We start from the raw sequence: 18,722 nt of genomic DNA, 5'->3' as shown, positions 1-18,722 counted from the left end.
ACTAAAGTTTACATCTTGTCTTTGATTTTTTTTAAATATTTTATTTATTTATTTGACAGACAGAGATCATAGATAGGCAGAGAGACAGGCATAGAGAGAAGGGGGAAGCAGGCTCCCCGCTGAGCAGAGAGCCCGACGTGGGGCTTGATCCCAGGACCCTGAGATCATGACCTGAGTGAAGGCAGAGGCTTAACCCACTGAGCCACCCAGGGACCCCTTGTCTTTGATTTTAACAGTGGATCAAATTCACTCAGGGTTGTTCCCTAACAAACCTAGGCTTTATAGCCAAAATTGCTCTGTTCTAAAATAAAAGGAAAAAAAAGAAAATGATCCAAAAGCAAATTTTTGAAATCTACTTTTTCACCCAATGATCAATTAGATTTTAGGTTGAACAAAGAGTAAGTTTTTAAAGTCCACATGTGGTTTTAATTTACATAGTATTCATAATTTGCAAACTTCAACATGTTTGCTCTCTTTCTCTTTCACACAGATACACACAACCAGAAAACCTCCACTCCCCTCTGTCTTGTTTATTGGATTTGATTCCTGATGAACCTCTCCCTGCATTTCACTGTTTGTGGGTGAAGCACCTGGCAGTTTCTGGCTTCTAAGCAGGACAGTGCTGACTGCCCAGAAACAGGAGAACTTAAAAGTGTTCAGAGGTGGTAGGAACAGCTTAGAAGAAACTCAGGAAGGGTCTAGCCAGCAAGGACAGTTGAGTCATCTCTTAAGTTCTACAAATAGATGTTCCATGACAAGACAGGATGCTTCCTGCTCTCATCCCAGTTCTCAGCTGCCAGCAGAGGTGGACTGACATGGGGTTGAGCTTTGAACTAGACCCAGAAGGGATGAATAAAGGCACATGTATGTGTCTGATGTGTATGATAGTCCCCAAAACAATGGTAAGTCATTCTGCCTTCTATGCCAATTATGACCTATGTCTCCCCTGTTGTCCATTTTGGTGGGGAGCCTAGAGTTGATAGCACATAGAAAGCCAATGAAAGTGATCCCTTGAAGAACAGCAAAATGCAGCAATATTCCTACAGAACCCTTGGCATGGTCTTACCTTCTACAGATCTCTATACAAGGGAGAAAATCCTAGATAAACAAAAGGCAAAAACTTGATCATGACAGTGTTGTTCTCAAACCAGCAATGACAAGACAAGAAAGGGACAGAAGGGAGGCCGAAGTCAAAGAAGGTGATGCCTTGTTCATGCCAGGCCAGCCTCTTACCGTAATGCGGGATGATGGCCCAGGCCATGGCAGAGGCGTAGATGCCGCCAATCATCCAGAACATGCACAGCCAGCTCAGATGCTCCCCCCGCTTCTCTCGGGCCAGCACTTCCGCGAAGTAGGAGAACACCGTGGGAATGGCCCCTCCAATCCTGCCAAGAGCGACAAAGACTATGTGAGATCAGAGCAAGGACAGCTGTGGGAGATGCAAAGGGCAGAACCAAAGCAAGCTTTAGCAACACACACTCTCTCTTCACCCCAGCATATCCAGGGATGTATATTTTTTATCATTTTATAACTTTAATATTATAATCTCTGTTAAATATAGGTTTTTTATCCCTCCAGAACCTGTAATTAAGGGATGTCACCAAAAGGTGGCAGTGGTGCCCTAGTCATGGGGTTTATAACGCTTACCCTTGTTTAAGGATCAGAGAGGTTTCTGCTCAGGTTGACTGAATGTTCTACATATTTGCAAAAATTACAGTATTGGATCTAATCTCATGAATATTTTAATGAATTCATTTTTAAAAAGAGGTACTAGGATATGTCCTAGTCAAAGACATGGTAACTTTAGAAAGAGGTTCAAGGGGTACCTGGGTGGCTCAGTAGGTTAAAGCCTCTGCCTTCGGCACAGGTCATGATCCCAGGGTCCTGGGATCGGATCCCAGGGTCCTGGGATCGAGCCCCAGGTCGGGCTCTCTGCTCAGGGGGGAGCCTGCTTCCCCCTCTCTCTCTGCCTGCTTCTCTGCCTACTTGTGATCTCTGTCTGTCAAATAAATAAATGAAATCTTTAAAAGAAAGAAAGAAAGAGCTTCAAACACTTCTGGGAGGCTGTCTGCCATTGGGCTTACTTGTAGCTACTCTGTGGCAGTTGGTCCTGCAGCCCGGTCAGCCTGTTGTGCTGAGGGACACAGGCCCAACCAGGTTGCTTCTTGGACCACTCTGGTTTCGACCCAGTAGATCTCACTGCTGCCCGAGTACATGTATATGCACACTGGTTGAATCAAATAAGGCACTGCTGATTTCCATACCAATAGAATGGGGTACAATGCTTCCTTCTGGTAGTGTAACTATAAGACATCTTGACATGAATAGTGACTTCCATTCAGGTTAAGGCTTCTCCAATGAGGGTCTATAGAATAAATATTTTGTTCCTTCTAGGCAGATGGGCCCTAGATCTCATCTGCATTTCAAACAGGTTTTGACCCCCAAGTTTTAAAAAACATAGCCTCAGAAGTAGGGACGTAGGAGAAAACATTACTCAACATCATCCCAAACAGTATATGAATTCTTAAATTTGGGGGGAAGATGTACAACAATATACAAGAGCAAGTTGCAGAGAAAACACTAGCAATACATTTTTAAAAATATGTGCCGATTCCTTTATGCTTAGATTTCTGTAAGGTAAATTGCTATTGACATTTTATGTCAAGAAGTAAAACATATATTTATGCAGTTAGCAATAACTGATTTCCTCAAAGTCTTTAATATGATAAAGAAGTATTGGCAGTGACCTTAGCAAATGAAATTTAGAGAAAGGCCTTATCTGTAGCCAACTGGATGCCCCAATCCAATTGCAGGATCCATCATGTCATTGTGCATCAAATGGTAGGTCAAAATATAGCACCATTTCATTCATTTGCCCCTGCCTAAAGTGACATGATAGTTATCTACTTCGAGACATGGGCATATCAACTTAGGCCAACGCTTTTCAATCTGTGGGCTATGAAATTAACTTAGTAGCTATAAACAGAATTTTTTAAAAAATTGAACTAGAAATGAAAAGAGTTAAGCACAACTAAAGTAATGAGGATAAATATCATTTCATGAAACTTTTGTTTTCATTACAAAAATATTTATAATGTCGAAAGTACACATGTATATGCATATACGTGTCTACTATAAATTTTTTTCCATGAACACATAAATATGTATAAAAATGTATATTGGATTGCAATGTGTTTGTTCATGGGAATTGCTGTTCAAAGACTTGAAAAAAACACTAGCCAAAAGCATCTCTATCTGTTTGCCTGGGCTATGAATGTGGCAGTTCTACCTAAAATTGCTGGACCCCACATGACCTCAGATGCAGCACGTGGCCATTTGGTGCCATTACACTAGGGGGAGACAAGCATTCGAAGGTCATCAAGTGGACCCCTCCACACACAAGAAACAAATGCATGTGGCAGGCAGTCAGAGCTGGCTCTATCCCACACACAGTTCTCTGCCCAACTTCTCAAGGACCAGAAACCATGGACAACTAACTGAATTTTAAAATTCCACAAAGCCCTGAACAGATTTAAATGGTTTCATTACAACCCACAATTTTAATAGGAAATAAAACAGCTGTGTCATAAATCATTTAATGCTACTGCTTTTTTCATTTGACGTGAAGAATCTGTTTCTCTGCACCATAAAGCCCCAGGTCCCATATCTATGCCTTCACTTCTTGATGCATAAAAAGAGTCCAGTTTTTACTGACTTTCCACGTCCTAATTAATGTTTCATCAGGATTCTGGACATTCCATACATAAGAGCTATCACTCCCATTTCATGAAGGCACAGTTGCATGTAAGATATGCCAGGCCACTCGGAAATGAGAGAAATGTACTCTGGGACGGCTAAAGTGGCAAGTGGAAGATCATAGCCTTGCTTGCTGGCTTTACACAAACTATTGTTGTGTAAAAGAATACCAGCTTTTAGGGGCATATAGGCAATCCAGCTGGTTCTGAGTCAATGCCTCTTTTTCAAGGTGGTTATTTTTGCACCAATGTCCCACAATATGTTTGCAAAGCAGATCACAAAGAACTCTAATACCAATACATAAATGAGTCCAAAGAATGAGTGAGGGGTCTCTTCAAATCCTTTGCAAAATTCTTCAGATTCAGAGCCCTACGAAACAACATAGGCATTCATATCTCTCACTGTAGGCTGATCACCCATTTTAGGGAAAACATTGCTCCTCATGTTACTCCTCATGTTACTGCAGAAAAAAACATTACAGCCTGATGTCATGTTAAGTCTTACTAGTGTTTTATACATTGGCAGAGATCATAAACATTGTTCACACTAGACTGAAGGCCCCTTGAGGGTGAGGACTATATCCCATTCATCTTTGAATCTCCATTACCTGGCCTACTAGACACGCACTCGGTGCGTCTCAAGAGAGTTGTATTTCTCTGCTGATGGAGGTGCCACTCCAAACAGACTAGAGTAACTTGCTCTGAGGACCTAAACACCTCCCACGAATGGAAACATACATCTGATGTTCCGGGACAATGTAATCATAAAAGAAGTTATGGGTGCTAGAATGGAGGTCCCAGTAGCAAAAGAGTTCCCGGTAGCAAAAGAGTTCTTGAAATCACGCTACGTCTGAGTTGCACAGTCACCTCATGACCAGATACCTTGGTGAAAAGAGCTACTTAGAACCCCTGGGCATAAGAATGTGCAATCCTCTTGGGCACTCCACGGACTCCTAAAATCTTTGATACCTTCCAGAATGCTATCAACAATAATAAAAATTTAGATAAGAGATGAAGCATACGTTTTCACGATATGGTTTTGTTCCTTTAAGTACTGAAGATAGGAAAAAGCTGCCCCCCCATTTTTATGAGTAAAAAAAAATGTTTTTGTTATTATTCTACATCAACATTTCAGTATTTTGTGCAAGAGCTATACATTTCCTGGTCTGTTTTATTGTATCAAGATAAAATTTCTGAGAATACATGAAGAAATAACAAATATGTGGCTGTTCTTGAAGTCCCACATATCAGTGGTTCTTAAATACAGTTGCATATGTTCTCCCCTCTCCCAACAGATATTTGACAATGTCTGGATACATTTTTAGCTCTCCAACTCAGGAGGTGCTACTGTCAAATAGTAAGAAGAACCCAGTGATGCTGCTAAAAATCCTAAAATACAGAAGACAGCTCCTCACAACAAAGAATAATCCATCCCAAAATATTAATAGTACCAAGGTAGAGAAACTTTTGTAACAGGGATTTAATATGGAAAATGTACTTTGTTTTATACTAAAAATTCATAACATAAGGCATGAAATGGTTATCTTTTACATTACCTGATATGTAATATATCTCTAAATCCAGTTAGCATAGAGATCTTTTTATGGTTCACTATTTAATGATCCGTTAGCTACTGTTGAAATTTTCTCAAGTTCATTTTTGATGGAATGTTTACATAATGAAGCCACCAGATGAGGGTGGTTTACAAAGAACTTTTTCAGGATCAGATATTAAGTCTATTTTAATAACTGTCAAAGAGGGTTAAATCTTAATTATCTTTGGTAAAAAGAGGCATAGGGGGAATAATAATTGAAATCCACACTCTATAGAGGTGGAAGATTAGCCAGATTCAAAATAATTAAACTGATACAACTGAAACAGAACACTGATCGTTGAAATTTCAGAGTTGGAGTTATTCTCAAGTAAGATTAAGGTTACGTTTTTGCAACTTTAATTATAGAAATATAAAGAAGCTTAAAAATGTATTAAAACACATTCTAGAATAAATTGGGACCATTCTCCAAACCCATTCTACACACATATGCACACATATGTGCACACACAAACCACCTACGTATGACTCAATCCTAGGTGTCTGGAGAGTATCATGAAACATATTTATTTCCCTCAATAATCTAAGGCAAATTCACAAGTGGGATATGGTGTAAGGCAAAGGGTGTGTCAGCTTTACAAACACAAATACTCTGTTGGGAATGTGAGACTCATAAGTTGAAGTCCCTTTAGCATAGTAGGATGAAAGAGAATGCCAAATATTTCTGTCTGCACGAACTTCACGGAGATTGCAAATTTCACAGCCACACCTCCTATTACTTGGGTTCAGATGGAACTCTGGTGGACCATGTTTGTCCCTGTACCAAATCATAGTTACTGACTTACTCTGGCTATTGAGGCAAAGATAGGAAAGGGCTCAGGGTTCTGCTATGAAAGAGGGAGGCTGTGGATAAAAAGAGTCGCTAGGGGGTGCCCGAGTGGTTCAGTGAGTTAAGCCTCTGCCTTCGGCTTAGGTCGTGGTCTCAGGGTCCTAGATACGAGCTCTGCATCGGGCTCTCTGCTCAGCAGAGAGCCTGCTTCTCCCTCTCTCTCCCTGCCTCTCTGCCTACTCTGATCTCTCTCTCTGTCAAATAAATAAATAAAATCTTAAAAAAAAAAAAAAAGGGTAGCTGGACTTAAAATAGCTTGAAACATGACAGTTTAGAGGAGAAAGTGTGGAATGTCAGATGACTTCTTGTTCCGAGGAGGGGTTCTCCTGTGTGATTCTGTTCTGCTGTAGTAGGCATGTAACAAAGAATACTTTCATTCTAACTTATCTCACCATGTGACTGTCAGTCTCTCACCTCAATCTTCCATCTCCCATTTCCTTTGGGAAATGGGGCATTATGCGAGGACAGAATTAAGGAGGAAGTTGAATATGCATTGTAAAGTCACGTGTTCTATACTGATAATACGCAGAGGGCAAAGTCTACCAAGAGCTGATTCTGACAGCTTTTATTAAGATGGGTATTATGGGTTTATAAAAAGAACACTGAATGCTGTAGTCTATACTGGGAATCACAATTACAAAAAAGTTGCATGAAAATAGCCTTTTAATCCTCACTCAGAATCAACAAAAAAGGAAAATCAACGACACTGAAATGCCAGGCAAATTGCATAGCAATTCAGAACCAATTCACTATGTTTTAAATTGGACCCAGAAATAAACAATTAAAGCACTAGCCCCAAAGAAGAACTTTTCAGTGACTTCCTTTTCACGAAAGTAAATAGACTATCACAGAGGCTTAGAGAGAAGAACACAGATCTGTCTCTGAACGGGCTGGTTTTCACAGAAAATGAGATTGTGGTATTGATTAGAAGGTATCACCTGTTCATGATGAGTACTCAAGACAGAAACAGGAGAACACTTACTGGTACCCGAACCAATCACCAAATCAAGAATGGAAATCTCCCAGACCCAGTGGCAGTGCTAAAGGATGTGTCGTGTGGGTAGTTTTAGTTTCCCACTGTCCAAAGCCACAGATTAAAAAACCATATTCTTTGATAGGGGCAGTTGTTATTTCCCAATATTGTATGAACTATGGATAGAACAATTGGTAGAAACTCGATTATTTTAAAAATATTGAGATGTAAATATACAGTGTGGGTAAAAGGTGTGTTTCTAAGAAAACAGCTTTAATACAACTTCCCTAGCCCTTGCTTGCAATCAGGTTGGCGCCCTAAGCTGACAGACCTATAGTATCCACAGCAGCACAGTATGCCACGGGGAACAGGTCCAGTCATAGATCAGGATTCTAATGCTGTCTTTAAAAAAATTAATCGAGCTCTTGAGAGAGCTGGAAAAATCCATTCCCATAGCACCTACATGGTGTCATTATGAATAAAGATAGTGATGATCTGTAAGAAATGATGACAAAAACCTGTAGACACTCTATGTGTCCACTCATCCATTCCTCCACTCAACCTCTCACCCACCTACCATCCATTTCAACCCTCACCTCCACCCACTCTAGGCAAACTTTGGGTGAGGTACAGCCCAGTTGCTGGAGATGCATGCACCCAAGTTCCTGCCCTCAAGGAGCTCACAGTCTTTTCTCAAGAAAAGACTCTAAAGAGTACATATGGTTCATTTTCCCACAAATTACGTATTGTAAGTCTGGAAGATATTTCGCTCTGTTACTTCTCTCTTGGGACCAATAGCACCTTTGCCAAAGGGCATAGTGGGAAATAATGTGTGCCCAAAAGGTCAAGTTCTTTGTTGGAAATTCTCATAAAACGCATTGTCTAAGACAGTGTTTTCTAATAGAAGTACCATGTGAGCCACATGTATAACTTTAAATTTTCTAGAAAAGATATTAAAACAAAGCAAAAAACACCCCCAAAACCACAAGTGAAGTTAATTTTAATATATATTCGTTTAACTCAATATATTCAAATATTGTCATTTTAACACAGAATCAATATATAAATTATTAATGAGGTATTTTGCACTCTTTCATACATGCTAAGTATTTGAAACCAGTGCTAGGTATTTTGCATTTATAGCTCATGTCAATCTGGCTACATTTCAAGTGCTCCGTAGCTACACGCTGCCTGTTGAACAACATAGACCTAAGGAAACAACGACCTCCTATTTACCATCTGGGTTTGTGACCATTTTAAAAAGATTAAAGGTAATGTAGTTTTTTCTCATCTTTCATACTGGGAGAGCTCTCAATCCTAATTCTCTGGGTCAGAAACCTTCCTGAATTGATCCATCCAAAATGCTTATTTAGTGTTGGAGACCACAGCACAGTTGGAGTTGTGGATCAAACCAGGCCCTGACTTGTGTCTCCTCTAAAGTCCAGACGCCTTGATAAGGGGTTAAGGACAGGAAAGTTGAGTAACACTGAGAAAGGGTCTGTGCTATGTGTGCTCGCCTACATAACTTCCCACACGCTCTCCCTACAGAAAGGAACAATGTGGTCAGGGTCTTAAATTCTTAGTTGGTCCTTGTTGTTCCTGTACTTCCCATAACCCACTCCCTGGTTGATTGTAATTTCTTGTATCAATAGTAGCTAATGGCATTAGCCGTGATTACCTGGCATCACGAGATTTATTTGTAGTTAATGTAAACTTGTTATAGGAACTTGCGGTTATTTGACTAAATACTGATGTATTATTCTTCTATTGTGATCTGCCTTAAAAATGCTTGTAAAATGTGGAATAAAATCAGCACTGTTGGACATCCTCCTCAGTGTTCCTCCTGCGCCCATCTCTCTACTTCTTGAGTTCTTTTCTTCATCCTCTTACCCTCACATTTCTGGTTGATTTGTCGCGCCGCCGTGACAATTTAGTGCCTATCATATATGTCCTATGAAATCAGAGATACTTCTCGTTGAATCTGAGTCAGCACAGTCTGGTGGTCTGAGCACGGGTCCTGGCACCAGGCTGCCTGTGTATGACCACAATACTTACTGTGTGACCATGGACCATTACTTAACCTCTCTGTGCCTTAATTTCCTCCTCTAAACTCTGAGGTTTAGAGGAGTCAGTATCATAAAGTGCTTGGTATCTCTCATAGGGCAAGCATATATAGGTGTTTGATAAAACACATTTTGAAAATTTTGAAATGAGTTTGCATTTTTCAAATATGATAAGGAGGTAAAACATATCCTAAGAGAAAGACTACTTTGAAGGGAGACCCTCAGAGTTCAGAACTAGACTAAACCTCAGAAGAGTGGAGGATCTATTGAACATTTGGAAGCCACTTAATCTACCTGTGCCTCTATTTTTAAAAGCACAATAGGGGCGCTTGGGTAGCTCAGGCGGTTTAAGCATATGACTCATGATCTCAGCTTAGGTCTTCATCTCGGAGTTTTGAGTTCAAGCCCCGCGTGGGATTCCACACTGGGCCTGGAGCCTACTTAAAAAAAAAGAGTGTATGATTTTTGCATGCCTATTTATTAAAAATGTTGTGGGCCTAAACATGCTAAATATAAAACACTGAAGATTCCAATTAGTTGAAAATCATTTCTACAAAGCCAAGGCAATCTGGTTATAATATGATTAATGGAGGGATATAGCATAAAGCTATGAAGTATGCATTTGTGAGGCTCCATTTGTGGAGGGAGAAATGACTCTTTGTTCATGATGATATACAGATACATAGAAATTTCATTTTAATTTCTGCTGCTGTCATATTTTTCCCCTGACCTTTACGCTTAGCCATGCCAGGCCCTTGGTGAGAAGCTCCCAACTCTGACATTGCCCAGCATCTGAAGCATTACCATTCCCATAATTAACAGTGACTGGAAACAAATAATTTAATTCTGGGGCAAATGAAAATGAATCAATGGTGTCAACTCTATTTCCCATCTTTCTAATTTTCTGTAACAAAAGAGGAGAGGGGAAGTGTCTGTTCCCTGGTGTGAGATTCACTTAGGAAAGCGAGAGACAGATGAATAATGGGTGATGCCTTAGTCCTCACTCACGCTGTTGTCCCCAGCTGGAAAATCATTCGTCATACTGAATAAATATTTAAAGTCCCACAGAATACGGCAGCTGGACATATTTATGTTTCTAACAAAATATACTCATGACTTGGTGTGGGAAATTAAGAGGAAAGCACATTTAGAGGCAATGAAACCATAAACTCAGGTAGACCTCAGGCTAAATGAAGCACTCCTTTCAGTATCCCTTAGATGCAGTAACAGAAATTTAACACAGTGCTGCTCCTGATGCTTCAGCCATGAAATAAGACAAAACAGCTGGAAACCTGTGGCATTTGCAATAAAATCAGCACAAAGGCATTTTGATCTTGGATTCATAATGCGGTTAAGTACAAATTTGCTAGTTCAAAAGGACTTAGTTGTGACTTAAGTCCTTGCTGTGTCTTCCTGATTCCATCACTGCACCTTAATCTGCAAAACGAAGGCTGTGTCTGTGACCCAGAAATTCTCTTCCTCCTCTGAAACTCCCAGCACGTGGAACTGGTAGACAGGAGCTGTACCAACATGGAGATTCTATCTGTAACAATGTCTACTCCAGTACGCATTCAGTAACCGGGAAATAATCAGAGGATGGATTCAGGGACCCACTGGACCCACTCTGAGATGGGCCTGAGCTACAATTTCATGATCACCCCACCTCCATGAGCCCCTACACCGACTGGTGGACCTCAGTGACATTTTGGGTCTCCTGGAATTAGTGTCAGTTCAGAACAGGTGAGCCCCCTAAAGTCTGATTATCTCCTTCCCCCCTCAGGATTGCTACCCTAGTAAAAGGTTGTAAGTCCCTTGGGAAAGGCTGAGTGAAAGACTAAGGTATATAGTTTCAGTGGTGTCTGGGGCTTCTCCCTCAAGAGACCCAGCCTCCCCTTCATTTGAGGAGTTCTGGGTCTGCAGACTGCAGTCGAGTCTCGGAATTCACTGATGGGTCATGACTCTCATGAGCCTCATGACTTTTTATGATTCAAGTTAAACTTTCATTCACTTGACCTAGAATTCTTCTGTTTATACAGATCAAGTAAGACTTCAGCAAACTTCCCATCTATTTCACTCTGGCAGCAACACCACAATCAACTAGCCAAAGCCATATAGGTCCACCCCTGGCAGGACCAGTGTCCTTTAAGTAACCAAACCTGCCCTGCCTTGAGCAAATAAACCTCAGCATTTTGGAATTTACAATGGGAGGAAGAGAGAAATAAACGCATGAAAAGCAAGTATTTGCAGGGAGGGCTGGTCTTAGAATGGGCCTCCCCGGGGCCCTGAGTGCCAAGGGCTCTGGGAGAAGAACCTCTGAAGCAGAAAAGACGGCAAGAGCAACACTCCTGGGAAACACATGGAGCATTGATGTGTCTGAGGCCAGGTGCCCGTTCCAGAAGAACTCCAGCATTCTGAAGCCTTATTTCCTTGGCCATTCAGTTTTACTTAATTTAAAACCCAGATCAGATGTGGATAGAGGGAGCTCTTAACTAAGTAGAAAAAACAAGATCTCTGGAGAAAGCAGAGCCTTGGCTGAGACGCCCCAGAGGTTCAGAGACAGCATGTCCAAATGAAACTCTAGAGCTGCTGAGAAAAGCCCTCTCTCATGGAGACAGTGCCTCATGTGTTGTGTACAGGTGACATTACCCATAAACTTGGATGAGGAAGAGAGATAACTTTCTTCATTTTCCTTAACAACATCAGTCCTCAGGTTCCCTCAGTGCCTGGATCGCACAAAACTCTGAGTGTTTTGCCACCTGGGCTACCCCCTCAGCTGCACCCCCAGCCTTGGTAATCTCTATCTCTTTTCACAAAAGAAGAATCAGGCTAACAGATACATGAAAAGTTGCTCAACCTCACTCATCAGCAAGGAAATACAAGTCAAAACTACAGTGAGATACACCTCATGCTAGTCAGCATGGCTAAAATTAACACAGGAAACAACAGATGTTGGAGAGGGTGTGGAGGAAAGGGAACCCTTTAACACTGTTGGTGGGAATGCAAGCTGGTGCAGCCACTCTGGAAAACAGTATGGAGGTTCCTCTAAAAGTTAAAAATAGAGCTACCCTAGGACCCAGCAATTACACTACTATGTATTTACCCAAAGGATACAAAAATACAGATTCGAAGGGATTCATGCACCCTGATGTTTATAGCAGCATTACCGACAATAGCCAAGCTATGGAAAGAGCCCAAAAGACCTATGGAAAGAGCTCAATTGATGAATGGATAAAGGAGACAAACAATGGAGTACTATTCAGCCATCAAAAGAATGAAATCTTGACATTGCAACAACACAGATGGAGCTAGTGTATTATGCTAAGCGAAATAAGTCACTCAGAGAAAGACAAATACTGTATGATTTGACTCTATGTGGAACTTAAGAAACAAAACAGATTAACAGAGGGAAAGGGAAAAAAGAGAGGGAAACAAACCATAAGAGACTCTACTACAGAGAACAAACTGAGGGTTCCTGGAAGGGAGGTGGGTGCGTGATGGGCTAGATGGGGGATGGGCATTCAGGAGGGCAGGTGCTGTGAGGAGCACTGGGTGTTGTTCTACCCCTGAGACCAACACTACACTCTATGTGAACTAACTAGAATTTAAATACGAACTTGAAACAAAAATACATAAATAAAAATAAAAAACAAAACAAAACCCAATAGAAGAATCTGTCTGGAAAGCCTGAATGACCTTCCCAGGGTCCCCAGTAAAGGGCAGGAGCAGGGTGGACTTGGATTTCTGGACTCCCAGTCTTGTGCCAACTTGGCAAAGGCACGGTGAATTAACCTCTGGTATCACAATTCATGGAGGCTAGCTGAGCTAGCAAGACACAGTCTGTGCTTTGCCAGGTAGATTACGTTATTTAGAAGTCAGCAGCCCTGAGCTGCTGGCTGAAGAATGATTTGTCTGCGACAGGGAAGAGTATGATATCATGAATATACCCAGGCAGTCTCTGCTTCTGTCCTGCCCTTGAATTAACTTCTAGACAGTCCATTAGTTTAGGAGTGTTCCGCAGCCACCATAATGACCCTTTTCTCTGCAGTCAATTGGGTTGACCACATCACAATCCAGAATTGGCAATTAAAACTGCCGTAATAATTTGACCACACTCCAGTACCTTTGAGTTTAAGGATATCACTGAAATTTCCTCGATAAAGCTGTAAATGGAAAGGACTGGAAAGTTCAGAATTTAGGCCATTAGCTTTTTTCTGACACGGTATTACATAGGTAAGAGAAAGTAAAAGAAAGGTTTAGCCTTTCCTGATGGCAAGAATGTCTTATCCTATGGACCCTCAGAATCTGGTCTTTTAACAAATAGCCCCAAATAACACATGTTCTTCCTCAGGCACCCCAATTCACCGCTGTAGCCTTTTGAATCCATGATCCGAATTACTTCCCCAGGTCACCCATGTTATTTTGGCAATCTCACACAGAGCTCTGAGCACCAAGGGAAAGCCTCCCTTCTCTATTATTCATTACAAAGCTAATTATTGATTTTGATCATTTTTTTCCCCTAAGGAAAAAATAATTTTACACTTTCCCAGACTTTCCAACCTTCTTGGTTTACTGGACTGGTCAATGGGAATGTCTTCACTCTAAGGAAGGCTCCTGATTTGGGCAACTTAGTCATGTATTTGCCAAGTGCCCACTGTGAGCAGAATGTAGCATATGAAGGGCTATAAACAGATGAAAAGACACATCAGAAAAATCACAATCCACCAATCTTAATATGCACATACTTCATCTTGTGGCATAAAATGATACAAATTTTTTTCTAAATATTTTGAATGAGTTATAAAAGTTTGTATCCCTGAAGTAACCAGATCATACAGTCTTTCTCTATGATGGCTTATATTCCTTCTCATCTTAGTTCTGATTTTAAAGTACTACTGGAGCTAATTAAGGAAGACATGCTGCAGTTCTCTGACCTTCTCTTTTGGTCAAACTATGTTTTGCTGTGTGGGTTCCACTCTCAACAACCACAACTGATATGCTTCTCAAATTCATAACCCAGGACTGTCTCCTTTCTTTTCTCCATTTATTTACTTTTATTTTATAGTATTCCTACTGATTCATCCTCTGATAGATATCTCAGAAAGAACAACTCTAATGAAAATAAAGTTCTCAAATAGAAATTCTTTATTTTTACTTTTTCCATATCAGAGCAGAGTATCTTTGACTCTCCTAATTAAGCTATTGGGGTTTCCTCAGCTGTGAATTTACTTTGTAGAGTCAACAGGTGATTCCAGCTCTTTAGGGATAATGATTACAACACTGGCTACACTTTCCCAGGTTTCAGTTATCTGTGGTTTCAACCCCCTGTAGTCAACCTCAGTCCAAAGCAGATGCTCCTCCTTCTGACTCATCATCAGAAGGTCACGATGCCTACTTCATTCACCTCATGTCATCTCATCACATAGGCATTTTATCATCTCACATCATCACAAGAAGAATGAGTATAGTACAGTAAGATATTTTAAGAGAGACCACATTCACATAATTTTCATTACAGTATATATTTATTTATATTTATTATATATATTTATTATATGTAGTATATTTTTATTATTGTTCTATTTTATTATTAGTTACTGTCAATGTCTTACTGTGTCTAATTTATAAATTAAACTTTATCATAGGTCTGTAGGTAGAGGAAAAAGCATAGTTTCTATAGGGTTTGGTACTATCTGCAGTTTCAGACATCTTCTGGGGGTTCTGGAATGTATCCCCCGTGGGTAAGGGGGAGCGTATGGGACTATTCCACTGTACTTGGCCAACATCACAACTTCCATTAATTCAACAAAAATCAAGAACTTACAAATGGAACATGATACATCTCAATAAGTAGGCTTCCTACCAAGTTAGACAGTTAACACAGATCAATAAAATAACATTTGCTTGAGACACACTCATCCTGTACTTAAGAGCAAGCCTGAATAGTTTGAACCTATACTAGCTCATAACAGGTAGGACCAGGGTTATTTCTTGCTGAAACTAAATTTTCAGAAGAAAAAGACACTTAGGAATGCATTCTACCCTAGAAACAAGATTCCACTTAAACTAAAACTCATTTCCTAGAAGTAAAAATACTACCAGAATCAGCCACAAGAACACAGAAGTGTGTTCTCCTTTACGGTTGATAATTATATATTTATCAGTATCATATTCCTAAGGCTGATGTGAAGATAGGGAAAGAAGTGTGTTAAGGGGTAATTTCCCAGTAATGAGGTCCTCTGGAGTGAAGAACATGTATAATTATGAAGAATAAACATTACTATGAGATATGAAGGGAAAAAAGCTTACCCGAATCCAGAAAGTAAGCGACAGAAGAGAAAGAATCCATAACCTTGGACAAATGAAGAAAGGAAGGCGAAGAATCCATTGATAGACATGCAAATCAGAAGAGACTGCTTTCTTCCCACTTTGTCTGCCAGTCCTCCCCAGAAGAAAGCCCCTGCCATCATCCCAAGGTACACTATGCTGCCTGCAACACACAAAAAACAGAGAAACGTGTCAGATTGGGAGTAAATGACACATGTTAGATCAAATGAACAAGAGACAAATACATTTCAGCGTTTTTCATGGGAAAAAATTTCTTTAAAAAAATACATCCTTCTGGATACACAAATCACCTTTCAAGCTGGAAAGTAAGCTCTGTGGGTTACCTTTAGCTGTCACAACCAAGGACGGGGGTAAAAGAAAAAACAGTGATATTCTCACTTGGCTCATGAGAATGGGTACATAGTGGACAGGCACAAGGAGTCTCCACACTGGGCAATCCTGGAGTCTGACTCACGGCATGTTCCCTTTCATATAAATGTCCAGCTTAGCACTTGACAAGGCCAAGATGGGAGACTGAGTCAAGGACTTCCTGGTCAAAGTGGATCCCCCAACCTGCTTCAAATCTCTGCCTGTAGCAGATGATGGGGCCAAGGCCAAACTCTTACAGGCTCCCTCGAAGATTCCATAGGTTCTTTCTCCCTAGTTTCTCCTAAAAGCCCTGGCCCTTCCCTGGGGAGGAAAGGGAGGCTAGGGAAGGTGGGTTTAGAGATCACAAGAGTTAATCTTAAAATAGTCTCAAACTCTGCTAATAAGGAAAAACTTTCTCTTGGCATCAGAAGCTTAAGGAGGAGCCTAAGGAGAAGAAAAATAACTGTTGCAGTTTGGGAGCTGTTAAACTTATCATGGCTGGCTTTACTCCCATAGTGGAAACAAATGGAAAATCCAGGGTTAGATCAATGTCCCTCTTGGTGTCACTGTGAGTACACATTTCCTTTCCTCTTCTTTTGTTTTCTTTTTAAAGTAGGCTCCATGCCCAGTATGTAACCCTGAGATCATGATCTGGGCTGAGATCAAGAGTTGGACCCTTAAATGACTGAGCCACTAAGATGCCCTGTGAATTTTCTAATTCACTTGCTTCATCTAAAAAACCAGGCCCCCAGAAGCCCTGTCCAAAATCTTTCTTAAGATGAAATCGTACTAGGTATGGCAAAAGTTACTTCAGAGATGTTTGTCAAAGGGTGTGCAATAACTAGGGGAAACGACATAATTAATAAATGGAAGTTTGTTATATCTGGGTGAGGTATTTACAAAGCTATTACAACACCTCTCATCCATTTCTGCTTCCCCAGCTTCACCAAATCACCACTTGAATAGTTCTTTTCAAAGGCACATTCAAGATACTCAGCAGCATCTAAGACACAAGTTAGAAAAACACATTGATTTTTTGCCTTAGATTAGTTTGGGAAATATCCTATTTAAACACTCACCCTGAATTCATTTGCTTAACACACAGTTAATGGATCAATACAAGACCCAGAAGGAGAACACCTGGAAAAGTCTGATGACCTTGACATCAATGACATGTGGATGCTGTTCTGTATATAGCTGAGTATAGGCAGTTATACTGAATGGCAAATGTTGGCACAATTGTACAGTAAGACAAAATAGAGGCCATTTTTATTCAGACTGGAACGCTGCAAAGGGGTGAGTGGTCCTTTGCCTTGGTGGGGAATGACAAGTTTCTCTTTATTATGGGGCTAATCATACACAGAGCATCCTTCTCAAAGGAAGGGGGGAAGATACTCATATCACAAAGCCCAGTGCATGGTTACAAGACAATTTAAATAATGTATCAGCACAAGGCAAAGGAATTCCCAAAGGAGACAGATTCACACAGGGAAATGCATACGCAGCAAATCTCTTATTTATAGCTTAAGGGGCTCAAATCAGCTACTCAAGCCTCTCAGAAGAATAATCAATAGCTAAGCTTCTCATAATAATATCTATGACTTTAAAAAATGCCTACAAACCAGAAGGTGAACTCCTTTAGATCAGGAGGGGGACTGTGACTGCTGCAGTCCAAAGATGTGGGAATCTTTCTTGTACCTCCAGCCCCAAGGACAAAAACCAGTTCCTAGCAATTGCTGAACCCTTACCAGCTCTAAGTGTTTGTATGAACTAATGTATTTTTTCCTTACAACACTCCTTTGAGGTTAATACTATGGAACCCAGTTCATTCGCACAGAGAATTGAACGATCTGACCACAGAAAAGTGAGTGGCGACTACATCCCAGCCCATCAGCAGTTCTTCATGCAACATGGTTACAATTCCTTTAATAATCCTGGATGCCCTGCCAAGAAAACATCCCCGTCTGCCCCGGCCCCTATGTGGTGGTACCACCCAGAACTGAAAGCACTGTTTGAAAGGTCTCTGAGGTGTGTCCTTCTTAACTCACAAAATCAGAGTTAAGGCCAGGGTAGCTGAATATCATGGGCAGAAGCTACAGGGAAATGCTGCTTCATTCTACACAAGCATATGACAAGGGGTGCGCCATTTGTTCTCAGATACTCCAAATAGGCACATCCCCACCTGCTGATGGGAGGTAAGCAGGTCAATGCTGAAAACAGCTCAGGAGTGCCAAGGAAAAATGAACACCCAGTATCTTGCTAAACAGGACATGCTACGGAGGTGCCCGAGTGCCTCAACTGGTTACGCATCTAACCCCGTTTTGGCTCTGGTCATGATCTCAGGGTTGTGAGACTGAGGCCTGCAGCCAGCCCCAAGCTAGACGTGGAGGCTGCTTAAGATTCTCTCTCTCCCTTTCTCTCTGTGCCCCTCTACCCAGCTCTAAAGAAAAAAGGACATGCTATGTTCCAAAGAAGGGCAACTAGGGCAACTCCCTTGCATTTCTGGTTGTAGGAGGGATGGTACTCCTGTTGGACTGGGCTCTATATCTTACCACTCTCCTTATTCCAGGCAGTCACCTGCAGTCTCATCTTTACTAAGCCAGATCATGGATTTATGAAGAGATGATTCCAGCACTTTAAGGACTCATAACTGGTTTCTATTTTCCCAACTGGCAGTAGTGTGAGAACACAGCCCCAGCCTGGGAGTTCTTAAAGCTCAGACAAAGGAAGGGCTGAGTGAGCTGAGTTTGCCCTTGACTTCTGTGATGGTGAGGGTTCAGTGACTTGACAAGGGGCA

The 18,722-nt window shown here is 41.0% G+C and overlaps 1 protein-coding gene across 1 annotated transcript in view; it reads right to left on the bottom strand.

The window, feature by feature from the left end:
• Positions 1-18,722, bottom strand: part of SV2C (synaptic vesicle glycoprotein 2C) — a 156,783-nt gene that overhangs the window by 90,867 nt on the left and 47,194 nt on the right. Inside the window, exons 2-3 of the mRNA XM_059418097.1 lie at positions 15,539-15,719; positions 1,234-1,385 (exon numbers count right to left, since the gene is read on the bottom strand). Of these exons, the coding sequence (XP_059274080.1) occupies positions 1,234-1,385; positions 15,539-15,719 (333 nt within the window). The remainder of the gene's footprint in view (positions 1-1,233; positions 1,386-15,538; positions 15,720-18,722) is intronic.

This window comes from Mustela nigripes, chromosome 12 (assembly GCF_022355385.1).
Source record: "Mustela nigripes isolate SB6536 chromosome 12, MUSNIG.SB6536, whole genome shotgun sequence".
Lineage (NCBI taxonomy): Eukaryota > Metazoa > Chordata > Mammalia > Carnivora > Mustelidae > Mustela > Mustela nigripes.
The sequence above is the reverse complement of the archived record's forward strand: the minus strand, read 5'-3'. Positions and strand labels throughout refer to the sequence as shown.